General features: G+C 41.5%; 1 protein-coding gene across 2 annotated transcripts in view; it reads left to right on the top strand.

The window, feature by feature from the left end:
- Positions 1–18,346, top strand: part of SLC36A1 (solute carrier family 36 member 1) — a 41,944-nt gene that overhangs the window by 18,428 nt on the left and 5,170 nt on the right. Inside the window, exons 8-11 of one of the 2 annotated variants that reach the window (XM_059698946.1) lie at positions 2,602–2,700; positions 5,217–5,383; positions 8,506–8,675; positions 9,329–9,564. In XM_059698946.1, the coding sequence (XP_059554929.1) occupies positions 2,602–2,700; positions 5,217–5,383; positions 8,506–8,675; positions 9,329–9,342 (450 nt within the window). In that variant the 3' untranslated portion in view covers positions 9,343–9,564. Of the gene's footprint in view, positions 1–2,601; positions 2,701–5,216; positions 5,384–8,505; positions 8,676–9,328; positions 9,565–18,346 lie in introns of those variants that run through there. The other variant, XM_059698945.1, reaches the window with a different exon arrangement.

Below are 18,346 nucleotides of genomic sequence, written 5' to 3' on the forward strand. Positions count from 1 at the left end.
GGTGAGGCAGTCCTGCTGATTGCTTGAGAGCAATTCTGCGCCTGCCTTTTGGCTCAGCCAGGAGGTGTGTTGTGATGAAGTAGGGCTATCTGCCCTGGGTGCAGCATGGGAGAGTGCTGTGTTGAGCGGCTTCATTTTGACGTGGCACAAAGCTAAAGATGTTCCCTTTGGGTCCTTTTTGTTGTTGCTGCTGCTGCTAATTTTGTCCTGTCCTGGCATTTTGCTCTGTTTACCATGAGGATTCCACTGCTGTTTGATATTCCTGATTTTTTACATAATCCTTAGCAATTAGCATGTATTGTGACTGGTGCTCCTGCTCCTCATGCACATGCAATCATAGGAAGCTGACCAAGGTCTTCCACCTGAGCACGTTTTCTTGGAATGAACGGGTGGCAGCACAGTTCTGAGCAGAATGCCTTGCCGAGAAGAGACGCCCAATAAATATTTTATCACTGCATATCCTGAATTCTGAGATGCGTTTTTTTCCACACTTATACTGTTCCCAAACTTGGAGCACACCTTGCAATCCTTACATACATTTAACAGCACTTTCTCAAAAAACTGTTGTTATTATCATTGATAGTAGTGTAGAATTATGGAGATATGTTGATAGTGAACTGATTTTAATTTGTACATTTCTTTGCATAAGCTTTTTTCATTTAGTTGGCTGTGTTATAAGTCAATAGCAATTAACTGTGTAGAATTTTAAATTCCTGTTGGCTGGTCTCATTCACACAGTATCCGCAGACATACATTCTGAAATTCCCTCTCTGATACGTCAGCTTGATCTGATGTATGAACCTGAGCAGTAGTCATCCCCTAACCAACAGATTGCTCCTGTTTCTAGGAACTTAAGCTGCACTGTGACTCAGGAATAATTACAGGGCACTCTCACTCTCTTGTCTCATTGTAGAGCAAAAATATTCATTGTCTGTCATCATTCCAGTTACTGAAATGCTTCTTGTGAAGAGATCTAACTGATTTCTGTGTCTGCACCTCCTTGCTTATACATCCTTACATTACACCTGTAGTTGCCAGTATCGTTGGTTTTTATTTGCCTGTTTTTTAAATGCTCTTTTTGCTCTTTTCCCCACAAATGTTTCAATACTCTTGTCATGTGCCTGTCAGTATTTTCCAAGTACTCAAACTTATTCATAAGAATTTTTTTTAAAAAATAAAGAAATGTAGAAAAAAAGGAAAAAGAACGCATCTAAAAATTTACCATCTTCCCTCCAGCTTTATCTGTGTGAAGTATTTATGTAGTTGTATCATAGCGAATATAGAAATTTTAAAAAATTACTATTATTTCATAAACAGTTTTTCATGTGCTACTTAGTTATCTTAGATTTTACTTTTTAAATAGTGTGAAATTTATGGCATAGTTGATCTGAGTAAACTAAATGTTCACTTGTTTGGGAACATTTAGGTCGTTTTTAGTTCAACTTTTCTATCCTTTGCTTTTTTCTTCCTACTCAGATTAAATTTCTAGGGATGGGAGTACCTATGAAAAGAATGGGATTTTTTATGTAGGCTTCAACATTTGAGTGTTGTTTTTTAACATTTGAGTTTTGTAGGGTACATTGGGCTAGTCCTCCCCCTAACAAAGTGGGTTTTCTCAGCCTGAAGGGAAAAATATACACAGACTAAGTGTTCCCCAATCGTCTGTCAGGTGTCAGACTTTCTACCTTCAGAGAATCTAGGATTTAGGAAAGGTGTGACCTGTCTGATGTTGGGATTCAAATCTCAAAGCTCTGTTTTTTGTTTTTTTTTTCACCTTTATAATCTTTGCTTTTATTTTGTTTTTAGTTTTTTTTTTTATTGCTTAAAGTATTACAAAGGGTATTACATATGTATCCATTTTATCCCCCCGCCCTAGACAGTCCCCTAGCCTCCCCTATCCCCCAGTGTCTTATGTCCATTGGTTATGCTTATATGCATGCATACAAGTCCTTTAGTTGATCTCTTACCCCCCTACCTCCTGCCCCCCAACCCTCCCTGGCCTTCCCGCTGCAGTTTGACAATCTGTTTGAGGCAGCTCTGCCTCTGTATCTATTATTGTTCAAAAGTTTATAATGGTCTCTATTGTCCATGAATGAGTGAGATCATGTGGTATTTTTCCTTTATTGACTGGCTTATTTCACTTAGCATAATGCTCTCCAGTTCCATCCATGACGTTGCAAATGGTAAGAGGTCCTTCCTTTTTAGAGCAGCATAGTATTCCATCGTGTAGATGTACCACAGTTTTCTAATCCATTCATCTACTGATGGGCACTTAGGCTGTTTCCAGATCTTAGCTATGATGAATTGTGCTGCTATGAACATAGGGGTGCATATATCCTTTCTGATTGGTGTTTCTGGTTTCTTGGGATATATTCCTAGAAGTGGGATCACAGGGTCAAATGGGAGTTCCATTTTCAGTTTTTTAAGGAAACTCCATACTGTCTTCCATAGTGGCTGCACCAGTCTGCATTCCCACCAGCAGTGCACAAGTGTTCCTTTTTCTCCACATCCTCTCCAGCACTTGTCGTTTGTTGATTTGTTGATGATAGCTCAAAGCTCTGTTTATATTGCTTTTGCTTTGTTTTATTTTCTCTCTTTCAGGGGATCCCAGACCCCAGCCGCCTCCCCTTGGTGGCACCCTGGAAGACCTACCCTCTGTTCTTTGGCACAGCCATTTTTGCATTTGAAGGCATCGGGATGGTAAGAGCTGCACTGTGATTCTCTGGTATCTTTGGGTGTCCTTAAGGTCTGCTTTAAGGAATGCTGAGGAAATGCTATTGGAAATAATCTTCTGAGACTTAATGGCCAGTTAGTGAACAGCATTTCAGGGATTCCACTGAAGTTCCTCAGCTCCAACTTTTGAAAATAAATTGTATGTAATTTGAGAATGTTTATATTCAAACCAGCTCTTTTGCACACCCATCTTCTGTATGTGCACTAAGCAACAGTACATGGCAATTAGGAATGTAGGGTCTGGAATGTAGAGTCTTCCTGCCAGGGAGTAGCTGCGTGACCTGGTGCAAGGACTTAATCTATCTGACCTTCACTGTCTGCCTCTGAAAAGTGATTTTAATGATTAGTAATTATTAGGATTAAGTGAGATATATGTAAAGTGCCTCACACAGTCCCTGACATATGAGCATTGAATAATTTTTTTATTAATTATATTGATTTTATTATTAAATCAATAAACATGTGAATACTTTCTCTGCCCTGGATCGTGGGTGTGCCATATTTTCTTTGTATGAATGAGTAGCCTTCACTCCTAGCTTAGCTTCCTCTCACTATTGCTGTGATTTCACCAAATTCTTCTCCTAAAGAGAGAAGTCTGCCAGTCAGTTGTACCTAATTTGATTTTGATTTTTCATAATAAAGGTAGAGAATTCTCCGAAAAAAATTATTAGCTTCCCTGGCCAAGGGCTTAGGAAATGAGAAGGCACTTGTCCTTTCATAGAATTTATTTTTGTCCCCATTTGATTTCCCAATCATGTTCTGTATGCTTCTGGGAAAACCTAGGAGCATGACAAATTTTTGTCAAAATAGAGAGGAATTGTCCCTGTAGTGTTGATGGACTGGGTGACGGCTCTAACATTATGGGGGGAGGCTTTCTGAGTGATTGTGTAGAGGTTTTCCTGAGGTTTTAAACTTCTCCTGTGTTCCTTCTCAGTACTCAGTTTGTGTCTCACCTTGATTCACAAATACCAGTGGTTTTCCTGCTGCTGGGGCAGAGGCCTGAAGGGCCCCGTATTGCAGCAGTGAGAAAGTGGCCCCCAAGTACTCAGGACGGGGAAGAAGAGGTTGAGTTAGTGTGGAAGGATGCATGGAGATCCTGGGTTCTCAAGGAGCATTGTACTGAGTTTATCAGTTTTCCTTAACAGTACAGCGCAGAAGTTATTCTTTGCTTCATTTCATTAGCCAAGTCTTGAATATGAAGTCATTCTGTAATCATGATCATCTGTTACTTCAAGATGTTTCTATTTTTTACAATAGAGAGAACACTGCTATTTTGACTGTTAGTTTGGATTTGAGGACTGTTGAGCATATCTGGGTAAAGTGCCACTGCTCACTGTGCGCTCTCTCTGCACCGCAGGCCCAGGCCTGGCGGACATGGAGGAGAGGGTTCCCTGCCCTCTGTCTCTTTAGACTCTCCATAGGAGGAAGCTGAAGGAAAGCTTAGAAACTGACTCTTACTGTGTATGGATCAATTGTAGCTTGAGACCCTTGAGCTGGTAGGATGGGGTTGCTGAAAGCCAGTTGGAAATGCAGAGCTGTTGCTCCCCTCAGAGCACCAGGCTTTGGCTCGTGGTGTCTGCTGGGGTGTGTCTGGCACAGACCTGCTCTGCCTCATGGCCACAGGCACTGGAGGCAAATCAGTGTAATGACAAAGTCAAAGATAGTTTGTATTCATTGCATTGTGTTGCTTTTCCTTGTCAGTCATGCCAGAAGCAGTTGATGGCAGATTGTGAAGATTGTCACAGTCATACCTGCTGTCTTCCCTATTCCTAAGTGAACCAGTCTACCTCATCTTTCCTTTAGCGAAGGTTAAAGAATGTTCTGCGTTGTGAGGGAGGGGACGGCAAGGGTCAATGGTTTGAAATAGGAGTCTAGAAACTGGGTTTTGTTATATATCTTCAAGATCCTTAATACGCAAGATCTATTAAGTCATGCTACCCCCAGCACCACAGTTTCCTCTAACTTGGAGGTTTAACTTGTCACTGCTGGTGTCTACCCCTTTTGAGGTAAGGAAATCATTTCTGTGGAGTAGAATGGCCATTTCCCCTGACCTGTGTGTTGTATTCTTTAGACAGATTAGAAAAGCTATGATCTCAGGTGAACTACAGCTGACCTGTGCCACCACCAGCATCTGTTCCAGGTGGGCATGATACACAAGGGTCTGTTAGTTGCCAGGTGGCTGCATTCAAGGGACAAAGAGATCTCAGAGCAGGAGGCAGAGTGTTAGTCCTGGGTTCCAGTCTTGCCACCCTAACCTCTCAGGACTTCTCTGTTGAGATTATGGGCTCTATGTCTCAAGCTCTGAGAGGAGAGCTTCTGAGGAAACAACTTGCATTTATTTGTTTGTCTAATAAAGGATGGATTTGCTTTTGGGGAATTCTAAAGATAAAGAAATTACTTTTTTCTGAAAATATTACATTTTCTTCTTGGCTATTAATATTGCTCTTTGCTGTGTTTTCTCTTCTCTCTCACTACTCTCATAGGTTCTGCCTCTTGAAAACAAAATGAAGGATCCCCGGAAATTTCCAGTCATCCTGTATGTGGGAATGGGCATTGTCACTACCCTCTACATCAGCCTGGGATGTCTGGGGTACCTGCAATTTGGAGCTGATATCCAAGGCAGCATAACTCTCAACCTGCCTAACTGCTGGTAAGTGGGTGAGGATGGAAGCCTGGGAACACTAGTATTTTCTTAAATCACTGTAATAGGTCAGAATGTAGATTCTTTCTCCTGCTTATCTCTTAAGTCAGCCTGCTTCACTTTAATTTTTTTTTTTGGTGTGTGTGTGTGAATCTTCACTTGAGATATTTTTCCATTGCTTTTAGCTAGAGTGGAGGAGGAGACCCATCGCGCACTGCCTGTGTCTTAATCTTTCTCCACATCAGGTCTCCTCCTTGCTACCTGTGTGAGCTGCCTAACAGTCAGTGCAATCATGCATTGGAGAAAACACTCAGTCCAATCATACCTTGTGGAGAACTCCTCAAAGGCTTCCCCTTGCCTTCCTTAATGTGCCTCAGGGCCCTTCAGGCTCTGGGCCCACCCCTGGCCAATTCCCATTCAGTCAGGAGGACTTGGTCTAGGAGTTGCTCTTTTTGAGAAATTCTCTGATGTCTCACTGACCACAACTTCAGATCTCAGTGAGATGCCCCTTCTCTCTGCTCCCATAAGTTCCCATTAGGCTTTTTATCCTTTGTGTTGTAATGGTTCGTTTACCTGTACTGTGATCTCCTTGCACTCTAAGCTGTATGAGGGCAGCAACCGTCTATTTCTCCATTTTATCCTAGCACTTGGTATGATCATCACCCAGGGAATGATTTTGAACAAAAAGGAGGAATAAATGCTGCGACCGAAGCATTTTCTACATGAGGAGATGTTATCATGAAGCAGCTGGGGCATAGAGGACAGAGGTGATCTGCCATGTCCTAGCTCTGTGGCCTTGGACAAATCACAGCTTCTCGCTGCCTCACTTCCCTCTTTTGGGAATGAGGAATAGTCATTTCTTCCTGCCAGGATTTCCATAAATATCAAATTATATGCGTGAGAAAGAGCTTTGTAATAGTATGCTGGTGTCATGGACAAGTAGGATTTTGCCCTAGCTTTATTCTTTGTTTGGATGAGTAATTCCTATGGAGGCATATCCTGAATGGATTGGTTGATCAGCTGATTGATATATTTCTCCCTTGGAAATATGAGCCTAGAAGGGTCAAGTATCTAGTCCATTCCCCTTAAAGCAGTCCAAATAGAGGGGAGCGAAGGCACTCTGCTTAGTCCCAGCCTCCCCTGCGCCTCTCCCATGCAGTCACTGACTTGATATGCACATGGAGGCCACTAACCTTGGACCAAGGCTTGTTGGGGCCCTTCTATATTTCACTTTCCTTAACTCTTGGTTGCTGAATTATAGGGAAACAGACATATTGAAATGCTTCCTAAAAAGGTAGATGTCACAGGGTGTATCCTAAGCAACAGTTCTGTTTTTGAAGATTAAAATTTCATTATGGAGAGCAGCTGCAACAGACACAGATGCTTGCTGAGTGCCCTGGGGATCAGAATAACCTTTCGAGCTGGCCCATTGATCTGCCTATGTGTTTTTTAGAGCTCTGATTGGTGAGGCATTGTGCAAGGGCAGCTTGAGAAAATTGATAAAAATGTTTATTCAATAGTGTTGTCTGTGTTTAGCAAAGGATACCCTAGTCAGCAGGGGTCTGGGGGCTAAGTTTGTTATGTGGCCAGCCAACTGGTAGACCTGAAATGGGTCACTGTTTTTAGAAACTCTATCTTTCCCTCTGATGCCTGCTTTTACATTTCCAAATGTCCTTGCCCGATCAAGAATCAGGTGGTAGCTCGGCATAACAAGATAAGTGGATCAGGAGCAGCAGAAGCAGCCCACATTATATATGTGTGTAATCTAAAGCCATAGATGAGCATCTGTCTTCTTTCCTCTGAGATCTTAAACCCAGCTATTCCAATCTTTCTGCCTCAATTCAGGTGCAATTTATTTGGCCTGCAGGTGGGTATCCTGATTCCAGACTTCCCTGAACTCCAGCAAGCTTTGGTGCTGCCCCGAGTTTAATTATAGAGCCACCAGCTGATTTTTCCAAAGAGTTTTTATCATCTATTCTTAGAGCAAGTAAGACCTTTTGTCAAACTCAGTCTCTCCTGGGGTATTCTGCTTCTAGCATAGAACATGTTCCAGGTATTAAGTTCAACCACAGAGAAATTTAGTACATGTTATATACAATATAATCATCACTTATAAATAGATTTCCAAAAAGGGAGGGATACCAGTGTTTCTCGCTCCTCAACCCATGAGGGTCTTGTTTGACATGGAGTTTTGCTTAGGGACAGAGTGGTCTTCCATTTAATGGTCATGTGAGATCTATAAGTGCTTGTAAGGCTTTTATTCTACTCTGCATAAGCATGGGGTAGACAGAGGTATCTACCGACGAGTTAATGGTCTTCTTGAGAAGCTGCACATGAAGCAGAGGTAGGAAGATGGCTGCAGTGGGGTGGAAAGATGGATTCTGCTCCTGCCTCTTGATCCTGCTGGTCACCATCTGTTTCTAGGGAACTCTGTATTGTATGGGGAGGATATAAATAAACAGGCTTGTTACATTTATTTGTATTTTTAATTGCTTTTATGTTTGAAAGGATATATGCCCCTGGTAAAGATTCCAAATGTTCAAAGGTATACAGAAAAGGTTAAGTTTCCACTCACCTCCTTTAGTCCCCAGTTCTACAACTTTCCATTTCAAAGGCAACCGTATCAGCCAGTTTCTTGTGTTTCCTTCTGGAGATGTTTCATGTATGTAAGAGTGTCACATACGTGTGTATGTGAGGGGGAATGGTTTTTCTCTTTTTAAAACGAATTGTAGCACACTGTAGACACTGTACTGCTTCATGATTTTTTCTCTTAATAGTATATCATAAAGCTAATCCCATGTGAGTCCTGCCTCACACTTTTTAACTGCTATATGGGGACACCATGATGTATTTAACCAGTTCTCCACTGATTAACATTTAAACCGTTTTCAGTCTTTTGTACTTAAATAACGCTGCAATGATATATTTTGAATGTAAGTTTTTGTGTATATGTGCAAATATATCTGCCAGATAAATTGCTAGATATGAAATTGCTGGGTCCAAAAAACACATGCATTTGTAGCTTGGATAGATATGGTCAAATCACAATGGGACCAGACAATTTTGCACTATTCCTACTAGTATATGAGTGTGCGGAACGGCTTTTGAATGTATCTGGGCTCTCTCTGCAGGCTGTACCAGTCGGTGAAGCTGCTGTACTCCATTGGCATCTTCTTCACCTATGCCATCCAGTTCTTTGTCCCAGCCGAGATCATCATCCCCTTCTTCGTGTCCCGCGTGCCTGAGCATTGGGAGCTGGCGGTGGACCTGTTGGTGCGCACCATGCTGGTTTGCCTGACTTGTGAGTAGAACATGGGAGAATTGCCTTGTTTGTTTTTTCCCAAGGACACCCAGCCTCCAGAGCTTTCATGAGGGAGAGTTTACGTTGTAGTGAAATTGCCAGTGTGGGTGAACGGGAGGCTGGGCACGCTCCTGTTTCAGAGTTGAGGTGTGTCCAGATGTTAGATGAATTAATGACATATGTACTATACAGAACATGGGAATGGGGACTGACATTTATCAGTATGGTGTGAAATGCTACAGAGGTGGTCGAAAGTCATAGTAAAGATGTATAATTACTATTCCATATAAAATACAGTAAAAGCCTAAAAGAGAGCCATTTCACCATATTCATAATGAGTGAGTACAGGTTACTGTGATAGTCGGTACATGTTTACTTGTTTTTTCAAATGATCACTTTTGCAGTGTGACAGTCTGTCCTTAGATTTCCTTTCAGCTGAATGATACTCTAGACATTTTTGGATGTTGGTCTACATAAATGTTTCTTAGAAATTTTTCTGTCGTTTAACCAGGTGTTTGATCACTTTGTGTTTTATTCCTCTTCTCTGGACCACACATCCAGGGGTGTGACTTAAGAGATAAAATTTCATCCTTTTTGCTGTTGGTTGAAACTGATATAAATTTAAAACAAAAGTTATTTCTATTTTTTTTCAGATTATGTGAGTTGATACAATAGAGAACCCCAAATGAATTGATCTGTGCCATTTAATTTAAATTACTAGGAGATTTGCAATTGCTTTTCAAATTGAAATTCTTAAATCATATTTCTCTTTAGGCTATATTGGCTTTTTATTTTACTTTAAAAATTTTTATTCTTTTGGGACAAGATGTTTTTCATAATACATTGAGACTTCCCCAGAAATTTTATTATTATTTATTTTGTCTTTGGAATAAATATAGGTCTCTATGATTTTTTAATTGAACCAGAATTGAATGTTTAGGGATAAACTATGTGGATGTTGTCTGGCTTTCATTCATAGTATGGAAAATCAGAAATTATTTTATTGGTTGCCTGTTAGGAAGAGAAGGGTAGGCAGGAGATTATCCATGCTCTTCAACTACCCAAGCAAAATATTGTGAACAGCCTAGTGCCTATCTCAGAATGGACTCCTCAGGGGGATAGCCTAGTGCCTCTCCAAGAATAGACCTCGTCAAGGGAATAGACAAGTACCTATCACAGAATGGACCTTGTCAGGGGAACAGACTAGGGAACAAATAAATGCCTATCACAGGATAGGGCCCTTCAAGGGAACAGACTAGTGCAGTGATGGCGAACCTATGACACGCGTGTCAGAGGTGATACGCGAACTCATTTTTTTGGTTGATTTTTTTTGTTAAATGGCATTTAAATATATAAAATAAATATCAAAAATATAAGTCTTTGTTTATAAAAAAATTTCTATATGTGACATGGCACCAGAGCTAAGTTAGGGTGTTTCAAAATGCTGACACGCCGAGCTCAAAAGGTTCGCCATCACTGTACTAGTGCCTACCTGAGGCTAGACCTCTTCAAGAGAATAGCCTAGTCACTAGTGATATTGTAGGATGGACCTCCTCAAGCCACCTGTAGTTCTTTATGTTCTTCAAGGATAGTGGGTAGAAGCTTATCATTCTGGATATCTGTGTGGAAAGAATTCACTGGAGTAAGGAAGTAAAGGCCTTTCGTTATGCTTTCTGATTTAATCTCGGGCAGCACTCCGGAGGATTTATATCTGGGTGGAGCTGGAAAGGAACTGGGCAGAGAATGGACACCTTGATTTTTCCAGGCCCAGAGAGCTGATGGCAACCACGAATCTGAATTGTCCTTGTAGCCTTTACTTGGTAGACCTTCAGTCTCTCTCTAGTCCAGCTCAGTAGAAACAGCACACTCAGCAGCTAATCCAGGGCAGTCCACAGGTCACTGCTGGCTCAGAGCTACTGCAAAGTAGGGAAGGTGATATATTTTGCTTTTTAAGGCAGTAAATTGCCTTAATGTGTGCTGATAGGATTCTTGGACTCTAGATTTTACCCCTGTTTTCTGCCAGCAATTGCAGATGCTTTGATTCAGATATGTATATTTTTTTTCTGTGACTGGATTAGCCTTAAGCATCGAGGAGACTGATTCCACATGCAGGCGTTTATAATGTCAACTCTCAGGGCCCCAATTCTTTGATCCAAAGGGCATTGGTAGAAAGGGTGGGGATAATTCATGTGATATTCTTTGTTTCAAAGTGGTTCCTCTAGGAAAACTAGGTCTGTCTAGGTGAAATGTGCTGTAACTGCATAGATAGTAGCTCTCTCTGACCAAAGAGCTGGGCAGTGATGCTGGGCCTGATTCCTCTCACGGCCTCATTTCCTTCTCAAGTCTGGCTTTAGCCTTCAGTAGCATATGTCTTGCTTCCTGCCAGATTTCTTTCTGCTCCTCCCTGTAGGAGTCACCAGTCTCTGATTCACAGACCTCATGCTGTCCTTAGATGCCTTTGGTTTTTAGTTTCACTTTTCCTGGCTGTCTGTGGGTTCTCACCTTTCTTCTACAGGATGATGCTCAAAGGACTCAAGTTGCTTTTGATCTTTAAGCGCGTTCAGTTGTTTTTTCCCTTCTGTGATCTCTTGTGACTTAGCATTGCATTGTCATCCTATTAAGGGATGAAGCCCCTTCATCTCTGAGCACTCTGGCTTCCCTAGCCTTCCCTGGAGACTCTGAAGTAATTGTGGGATTCAGGAGAGGCCTTTCACTGTAGCACCAATTTAAATGTATTTATGTGAGTTCATTTTGTTTTTGTTTCTTTGTACTTTCAGATGTTTTTGCATAAGGTTGATTGGTATGTGATTTTAGAGCTTTGATGTAACTCATTATTTTCAGTTATACCCATACATTTTAATGGCAACTTTTTTATTTTTATTTTTGGTGTTTTCGTGTCTTTCCCCCAATTTTTCCTCTTCTTCCTTAAGGGGAGCAGGGCAGTTTGGTCCAGCCTCATATATATATTTTTTAAATATATATTTTATTGATTTTTTACAGAGAGGAAGGGAGAGGAATAGAGAGTTAGAAACACCAATGAGAGAGAAACATTGATTAGCTGCCTCCTGGGGATGTGCCCACAACCAAGGTACATGCCCTTGACTGGAATCGAACCTGGGACCTTTCAGTCTGCAGGCCGACGCTCTATCCACTGAGCCAAACCGGTCAGGGCCAGCCTCATATTTTTTATCCAATTTAAATTAAACTTCTCATCACTCTCCTTTATCCCCCAAAGATTGCTTTACTTTATATATATATATATATATATATATAGAGAGAGAGAGAGAGAGAGAGAGAGAGAGAGAGAGAGAGTTTTTATTGATTTCAGAGAGATGAAGGGGGAGAGAGATAGAAACATCAATGATGTGAGAGAATCATTGATTGGTTTCCTTCTGCACACTCCCCATTGGGACTGAGCCCACAACTTGGGCATGTACCCTGACCGGAATCAAACCACAACCTCCTGGTTCACCTGAACCAATGAGCAACACCTGCTGGGTGCTCTACTTTTTGATGTTAAGTTTTAAACTTCTGGAAAGGAGGGGCTGGGAAAATATGCATGCCAGGGAGTGGTGCTCATTTTGCTATGACTTCAGTATTTACTTCCAGCCCATATGTTTAGAAATGTCAACTCTGTAGGTCACCTTATGTCCAGGGCTTTTGTAGAAGGAGAGGCTGGAAGAGGCTGGCACCATCTGGGGAGCCGAGAGGTGCAGGAAGAATACTTTTTTAGGATTCCATGAGGCACTAACCTGTCCTTCAGTGGTTGGTACTAATTGTCTGTGGCATTTGCCTTGTGAAACATTTCACTTCAGTTAGCTATGAGAATTTCAGAAACCTATTGTTGAAGTGTAATAACATAAAACCAAATCAACTGAGAGGCCTGTTCAGTCTACAGTGCATACTTGTAAAACATTCCAGAAGCCAGACCGTTTAGAGCATAAAGCTTCCAAATCCGTAGTGGCTTCTCAGCAACTTTTGGCCTTTCACACTTCTTGGCCTTGCAGCTAAATGAAGAAGGAAGCAGCATAAATTAGCTGTGCCTGGGTCCCAGCTCCAGGAACCCTCATTAGGCCTCAACTAAAGATATGAAGGGCATCGATCACTAAGGTTTCTCTCAAGTTTAAAATTCTGTGATTCTGCACAACTACTTTAAGCCTGATTTTAGATTTTGACCAAAATATTGCTTGAAAAAATAAAGTTAATGTAAAGATATTTGGAGAATGTCTATATCTGAGATTATTGAGGAAGAAATTCCCAATATCCTACTGACTAACAGAATAATTTTAATTTTCTTTTGCATTTTCTGCGTGAATCCTCATGGGTGAATTTAAAAAATAGTTTCAGTCATAGTATACACATAACTTTGTTGCATTTTATTGAATATTATATCATAAATATACATATCCTTCATAAATATTTGCATGATATTCTATTATATTACTGGATCATATTTACTAAACTACTCCTTTAGTGTTAGACATATAGGTTGTTTCTCTTGCTTTTGTACTTTTTAAAATTTGTATTTCAACTAAATGAAATGATATATTCTATCTAAGACTATAATTAATTTAAAGGTAGATTTAAATTAATTAATTTAAATTTCTAGATTAAGAGTAACACGGGTGGGCTTTCCCACCATCAATCGTAATAAAATGGCAGAAAGAGCTTCCAGACCCAGGAGCTGTAAGTGTCCAATTGGGATATGATTTTAGATCATATTTCTGTAAGTGTGTGTTTATTCTTTCTCTTCTCTTGTGCATTAGTCAGCTCTTTCCATTGCTGGCCTAAAACCACAGACTCCAGAATCCCAATCAGTTCCTTCTCTGAACATGGCCACTTGCCTCATGTTGCTTCAGCTGTTAAAAGATCACATTTGTAGTCTTTTTAACCCAAAGGGAAGATGTTTTGTAATACCATTGGAGCCTCTTGACTTATCACGTGGCCTAGCTGAGTTGTCCTCAGCCTCGCTTTCTATTGCTGCTGTAGAGGGCTATCGACCTGCAGTTGGGAGTGTGCTATCTTCCTCTTTTATGGAGTGTTCTTTTGTGGGAAAGTGCAGAGAGTGGGAGAGGGTGGTTCCAGTTGGCTGTTTCCTGAGATCTCTACCTTCTTGAGTTTCTCTTTCTAGAGAGCTTTAACTCATAAGAACATTTAAAAGTTTTAGTTGCTCCCATATATTTGCTAAGTACCTGATTCCTACCTCTGGAATTAGTTAAAACTAGTTTGCCACATTTTGCATGGTGACAAAACAGATATCCTTGCTGTTGAACCCTTGGGGCTTTTGTGCTACTTTGGGTCCTCTTCTTTTTCTCTTCCCTCATATGAGTGGGAGGCTCATTCTTCTTGCCTTCTCCCCCCATTATCTTTCCCCAATGCCAGGCTTTATTTAGGGTTCAGTTATGGTATCTGGTTCATCTAGGACAGGAAGAGAGTCTTTTGTAGCCCTGTGGTCCTGGCGTTAAGAAAAAATTTTGCCTGTTTAAAAAAATCCCTGTTAAGGATATCTGTGTTAAGTATACTTATCTTATATATCCTTTGCAGTAAAAACAAGAACAAATTTTTAGATTGCTTTTAAAAATGTCATGATGAAGTGTAGCATCTCTGTCCAGTCTGAGGAAAGATTCTGATCACATAAGCTTCTGTTTCTCTTTCCGCTTAATTCTTATCTCAGAGTGGATGGAGCACATCTGACTTCACTTCACACTCATATCATGAATGTCCATCTGTCCTTCAGGTTAATGTGAGTGATGGAGAGGAAATGACAGACTCAGAGCTGGGAAAGGGCCAGGCAGGTCATCTGTCTTGTCTCCTCCTGGGACTCACTGTCCCTGATAAAAGCCTCCCTTCTCTTAAGCAAGCTGGAGCAGCCATGGAAACAGGAACTGGCACCAGAGGAATAACACACTCCCTTTAATGGTACAAAACCAGGGCTAGAAGCTGTTTTGACACAACCGTGTGTTCGAGGAGAGGCGTCCCATCCCTCACTCTGCTGTGCCGCTCTTGAGCAGCACACAGTGCTTCTCAGTTGACAGTGAGTTGAGGTACATCTCCCAGAACACATTCCCAAGTTACTGAACCTGCATTGAACAGTTCCTTAAAATTCAGAGTTGGTTGAGACTTCAGCAGTCATTCAGTATTCCTACAGTCACCTATTCATGGGTAAACTGAGTCTTAGAATGGTGAGCCAATTTACCCTGGATCACAGTATGCTGTTAAGCAGGGACTGGTAATTATATTAGGTACCATTTATGCAGCATTCATTCTGTGCTTAGTCCTCTAAGATCTTTACATTTGACCATCCCTATTTAGCAGTAGGGGAAATGAGTCTTAAGGAGGTTAAATAACTGGTTTGTGGTAGACCTGAGATTGGAGCCTAGGTTCTCAGACCAGAGCCTGAACTCTCAACCACATACCTGTATGCACAGATGGAGACCCGGATGCCTGAGAGGGCAAGTGTCTTATTCTATGGCACACAGCAGATCAACTCTTACTGAGCATTAGGTTATCCATGATGAGAAAGCCATTTGGCCATCAGCCTAAAGACATTTTCCCTCCAAATTTAACCCTGAAGATATGAGGAGTATCACCAACTCTGTTTATTTGAAAATAGCTAAGGGCCAAAACAGACTATTGTTAAAAGCCTACATTTTTGGTAGACTTTCTGAAGGCTCCAGAACAGTGAAAGGTATGGATGGATAATTGCCTCTATGGTTGATTGCTGGAAGAAGGAAAGAGAACAGGATTGTCCCAAAGCTGTGAAACCATGGAGGGCCAGATCTGAGACTCAGAACCCCTGCACTATTCTTGTTATCAGGCCCTAAGACCCTTTACAAAGCAGAGAGGTCAGGGCTGACTATGTGCTAGATTCTCTGCCAAACCATTGTGGTGCCTCCCTGGCAAAGCTAACTCAACATCTGACTCCCCCAGTTCTTCCCAGACAGGAGCTTTCTGCTGATCAGCCAGGTCCCCTGTTCTCCATCCTTCTGTGGGTCTGTATGTTAGTCTGTATTTTCTTACTCTTAAGGTCTATGATGTGACTGTACCAGGACCTTGAGGTCCAGGATTTAGTTCCAGCTCTGTCACTTTATATCATGTGACTTCTCTGGGCCTCTCTTTCTATGGGAACAATAATCATACCCATGGAGCCGAGGCAAATTCAGCTTAATGAGTAGATGCTTTGCTGTGCTGTCTGCTAGAAACTATAGTAGACCAGTGATTTTCAACCTGTGTGTCATAAGAACTTTTAAAACATACAATAGCTGACTATTTAGTCAGGGTCACTGACCTCTTTTCCTTAGATCGTCAAATAAAAAAATGACAACAGCTCTAGCCAGTGTTTCGAGCGTCTACCCACAGACTGAAGGGTCCCATGTTTAGTTCGGGTCAAGGGCATATACCTTGGTTGTAGGCTCGATCCCCTGCATGTGGGAGGCAACCAATCGATATGTCTCTCACATTGATGTGTCTCTCCCCCCCCCCCCCCCCAACTTCCACTTTCTCTAAAAAAACACTAGAAAAAATATCTTTGGGTGAGGATTAATAGAAAAAAGTGAGGAGCGCCAACACAACAATAGCTGTCCAGTGTGAATAAATTAAAATCATACCTATTTTTTTGTCAGAGTGGCAAAAAGTATATTTTTTGGTGTACTGCAGAATTTTAGTTAGTTTATGAGTACCATAAGATGAAAAAGCTTGAAAATCACTGCACTAGACATTCGGCTGTGTTGGAAGTATTCTGGTCTGTGCTGTCCAGGACAGTAGTCACTAGGCACAGGTGGCTGGTAAGTCCTTGAAATGTGGCCAGTGTGAATGAGGAACTGAATTCATTTAAATTTAAATAGTTGGCGACTACGTGTGGGACCCCACAGCTGCAGAGTACATATGGGACAGGAAATGTGAATCTGCCTCTCCCCTGATAAATCTCAGTTCTTACGGGCCTCTCCTCTTACTGCAGGGAATGGTATTCCAGTTTAAAAGTAAGTGTTTCTCACAAAACCTGGCCAATAAATAAAACCCAGGACTTTCATCTGATGCTCAGCCAAAGAGGCAGCGATGGATTGATTGACTTAGACAGTCCATCTGAAGGGTAAAATTGGCTGCATTGAACTGAGATGGTCTGACAATCTCACCTGTGTGACACCTCTCTTAGGGCAATTTGACTACATTGTTGCTTTATGAAGTTAGAACTAAACCCCCCATGGCAAAGGTACCTCTCAGGGCTCAGGGAGATAATAGATGTGCCCTCGATCGTTGTCAGTTGGAGGCCAGCAACGGGGAAGACAATCCATGAAAATACATTTGATTACTAATGAGTTAAAGATATATTTTTCATAAGCAGCAAAATATAAGCTAATGATAATATTAACTGTATTGCATGCCTGTTGTACAACAGGCCTTTTGTTAGGTGCGTGTATAATCAACCTCCTTGGTCATCATGACATCTTTGTGACTTAGGAGCTATTAGTATTTTCATTTTTCCCACAAGAAAACTGGAGATTAGAAAGGAGCCATAACTTCCCCAATGTCACTCAGTAGAGCCAGGGTTCACACACAAGAGCCTAATTCCAGAGACCATAATCCTCTGCAGCGGTTCTCAACCTGTGGGTCGTGACCCCTTTGGCGGTCGAACGACCCTTTCACAGGGGTCGCCCAAGACCATCCTACATATCAGATATTTACATGACGATTCATAACAGTAGCAACATTACAGTGATGAAGTAGCAACAAAAATAATTTTATGGTTGGGTCACAACATGAGGAATTGTATTTAAAGGGCTAGAAGGTTGAGAACCACTGCATAGCCTCGTGAAACATTGGCCTTCCCCTCCAATGGAAAGCTGAGTTAGATGGGAATAGTGGGGTCCCTGGGCACTGGGTCAGTGTGGTCAGTGAAGCCTCCTCCCCTTGGTGTTAAACAGCACTGTCTGACCAGCTTAGCAGTGGTCCAGTCATTGGTATGGCAGTGAACCTGATGGCATTTCCTAATGCAGCCCCCATTCATCCTTGTCAGTTCCACCTTCCTCACATACACGTGGGCCTAAGTTTCAGGTGTGGGAGCCCATTACTAGCTTGTCCTGGCACAGGGACGTGGTCATTGTGTATGCAGTCAGCCTGCATACAGAACTACAGTGGAACCTCGGTTCTCAAGCTTAATTCGTTGTGGAAGGCTGTTTGAAAAGTTATTTGTTTGAAAACGGAATTATTTTTTCCCCATTAGAAATAATATAAATTAAATTAATCTGTTCCAGACTCACAAATGATTTCGTGTTTTAACCTTTCTTATATACAGTATATGTCTAATAAACACTTCTTTTCTTAAATGTATCAAACAACCCCCTTCTAGTCTTAAACAGGTCTCTCTCAGCACTCATTTCAGGGGTGTCTTTCAGGAGGTCAGTATGCAACATCTTTGCTTTCTCACGTATCATTCCCTCCAAAATGCTATCACCAGCTAACTGCTTTACTTCTATTCAAATCAACAATTTTTCTACCTCTTTAGTTGCCTGTGATTGTTGTTTTGTGAGCACTTTCACACCCTTAGCAACATGCTTTTAGCAACCCCACCAGTGCCTTTGCATAGCCATCTGGGTGCATCCCCTGCACCTACCCATCCCTGTGTGCCTGAGAGATGCTTTTTGTCATGTTTAGGTATCAGTGTGAAAGGGAAG

Source organism: Myotis daubentonii, chromosome 5 (assembly GCF_963259705.1).
Source record: "Myotis daubentonii chromosome 5, mMyoDau2.1, whole genome shotgun sequence".
Classification (NCBI taxonomy): Eukaryota; Metazoa; Chordata; class Mammalia; order Chiroptera; family Vespertilionidae; genus Myotis; species Myotis daubentonii.